The sequence below is a fragment of the Morone saxatilis genome, unplaced genomic scaffold (assembly GCF_004916995.1).
Source record: "Morone saxatilis isolate NCDOM2014 unplaced genomic scaffold, NCSU_SB_2.0 Contig10, whole genome shotgun sequence".
Classification (NCBI taxonomy): domain Eukaryota; kingdom Metazoa; phylum Chordata; class Actinopteri; family Moronidae; genus Morone; species Morone saxatilis.
In genome coordinates, this window is record NW_023339652.1 from 2662871 (window position 1) to 2665699 (window position 2829).

Here is a 2829-nt window from a genome sequence, read left to right on the forward strand (position 1 = left end):
CTCTCTCTCTCTCTCTCAGGACTACTGGAGGTGTGTGAAGTGTGACGAGCTGAACCCCCCCCTCCCTAGAAACTGTCTCCGCTGTTGGGCGCTGCGCCACGATTGGCTGCCCGAGGACATATCGAAGTCGGCCTGCTCCAGCCCTAAAGCCCTGCCCCCGAAGCCAACCGACCAATCAGCAGCCACAGAAGCTTCAGGTAGGTTTTAAGTCCCGATGTTTTGATGATGGTTTCTTAATCCTTAACATTTAAACCAGCGTATGGAGTTTAGTTTATGATCTTTAACTAGTGGGATTATAACGTGCTGTGCTGTTAAAGCTTTGTCTTACTTAGTTTGCTTTATTATTTAACACATTTCTTCATGTCGTCCACATTAAGGATCTTCTTAAAAGCAAAGTTAAGGTTTTACACTTTTGTGGAACACAGTTAAATGAAACATTTTGATGATTATATTTTGAATTCTATGTGATTTGTGAAATTGCGAAGAAAGATCCTGATTAATTATTGATCACGCATTCCATCGTTCAGTCTCTTTGCCCACTACTGATTTGTGATTGGATATTTGTTGTTGTGTGTGTGTCCTGGCTCTGCATGCGCCAGCGAGGCGACACACTCCTCTCCGGATGCCCTGTCTGACTCGGCGCTCTCCGCTCCCGACTCCCAGGATCTCCTGTCATCCTCGCAGCCTTCCTCCTCCTCCTTCTCCCAGCAGAAGCTCTGGACTCCTGACTCCCAGCCCTCCTCCTCCACCGACTCCCAGGAGCTTCTCCCGTCTTCCCCGGCCGATCCGCCTCCCCCCGCGGTCCCCGAGCTGGAGCGCAGCGTGTCGGCGGAGTGGCGGCTGCCGGACTCGTGCCTGGACCCCTGTCTCATCTGTCAGTCCCGGCCGAAGAACGGCTGCATCGTCCACGGACGAACCGGACACCTCATGTCCTGCTACGTCTGCGCCAGGAAGCTGAAGAAGAGGAACAAGCTGTGTCCGGTCTGCAGGCTGCCCATCCAGTCTGTCGTCCTCACCTACCTCAGCTGAGACACCCCGTCTGTCCTCACCCTCCATCTGTCCTCACCTACCTCAGCTGAGTTCACTAAACCATTGAACTACATTGAATTATCACCAAATAAAAGTTCAGTGTGGTGTCAAGTCTCAGTCTCTCTCTCTTTGGGAAGCTGGTAAGACTCGGCATTAGTCTCTGTTCTGTCAACAAGCTCACCAAAAGACCAAAACCAACAATGTTAGTAGTTTTTTAAGCAGGGCTGCACCTAACCATCATTTTAATCATCACTTAATTGACCTAATTCATCTTTTTGTCTATAATCGTTAAATAGAAGAGCACAGTGATAGAAAACAGACGAGCAGCAAAACGTCTCATATAGGAGAAGCTGCAGCTACTAAACGTTCAGCACATCGGCTTTAAAAAGTCAAACAGGAGGAGAATGTGTGTTTGTTTGTCGGGGACTATTTTCAGCGGCGGATGAATCCACATTTGGTGTTCTGGTGATTATTTGGGGCAGCGGGACGGTGAACGTGTGATTGAGTCACAGTAAACTACATTGTGTGTTGATGCTAATGAAGGAACATGTGACACACGAATAGTTTTTGGACCACAGTGGATGTATCTGACGGTTGGTTTTGGTCTTTTTTTAAATGGGATTTGTTGATTTAAAAGGTAGAATATTACCTTCTACCATTATCTTTTTAATTATGCTTAAACCTCAAAACCATTAAATTATTTTTCATTCCAAAAACAGACAATCTGCCCTCAACTGAATGAAATCTTCCTGTTTTCCATCCCACCCAGAGTGAGAAGAAGTGATAAATATCTCTCTTTGTCAAACACAGCAGATGCTTAATGACTGGAAGCAGCTTAGCTCCGTTTTATAAGCGGGCAATTATAACTTTTTGATAATTTCCACCATTTTCTCATCTACATTTGAGTTTAAAAAAAACATCAGGACTCGCCAAAATGTCAGATTGTTCCTTTTAACTTCATCATCTGGTAACGCTGTAATGTGGTGACGTTTTATTTCATGGGTCTATAATTTCTTAAGACATTTCCTGGAAAGGATTCTGTAATTTTATGTGAATTATATGAAGAAAAAAGTAAATGTCCAGCAAAATTCAAAAAGAGAGACTGATTAATTTGAATTATTTATTTCTAAGCATAGCAATTAAACACTTTTTTTCCTTATAATGAGTAACAGATGACATAGTTCTTTCCAGGAGTGTTTTTGTACATTATTAAGAAATTATTAAAAAGAATTATGGACCCATGAAATAAAGCTTTACCCTTTTATATTTTACAGGTTGTAATTTCCAAATCCCTTAACTTAATTTGAAGTTCTGCTGAAAGAAGCATGTCTTTTGGTAGCGTTTATAGTAACTGCATTGAGAGAGAAACGCATTAATTTATTATTAGACAATGTATTTTGTATGCTAGCCCTGCTGTGCACTGATTAAAACATTCGCCAGGTTAAACTAGCAATCAATTATCTCTTATAATTAATACCAAATGACATCATTCTTTCCAGGAAACCTTTAAAGAGTTGGAAATTAATAAACTGAAGTGTTACCTAAACATCTTTATTATTTATTATAAGTTTATTTAAGATGCTCGAGTTTATTTAAGCGGACACTTTTTCTAGGAGCTCTTTAAATAACAAGATGAATATATAAGATATATCGAATTTCTGATATTTTCTGTTTGCAATTGTCTGTGAATTGAATAGTAATAAAAAAAAAAATAACTTCTGTTAACATGAGTGTGTCATTTATTTTGAACTGAGAGTCTTTGTATCAATTTAGAAAAATAATATATTATTATTTATATAT

General features: G+C 40.4%; 2 protein-coding genes across 2 annotated transcripts in view; one reads left to right on the forward strand and one right to left on the reverse strand.

Annotated features, from left to right (window-relative positions):
• Nucleotides 1-13: 13 nt before the first annotated feature.
• LOC118339026 (E3 ubiquitin-protein ligase Mdm2-like) lies at nucleotides 14-2754 on the forward strand (the record flags this gene model as incomplete). The annotated part of the gene is made up of 2 exons (XM_035676550.1): nucleotides 14-201; nucleotides 600-2754. Coding segments are annotated over 2 exons (618 nt in total), but the record flags the coding sequence as incomplete, so codon positions are not given.
• The window catches only part of mdm2 (MDM2 proto-oncogene), a 6278-nt gene continuing 5820 nt past the window's right edge, over nucleotides 2372-2829 (reverse strand). The window contains exon 10 of the mRNA XM_035680599.1: nucleotides 2372-2380. Coding sequence (XP_035536492.1) covers nucleotides 2372-2380 — 9 coding nt within the window. The remainder of the gene's footprint in view (nucleotides 2381-2829) is intronic.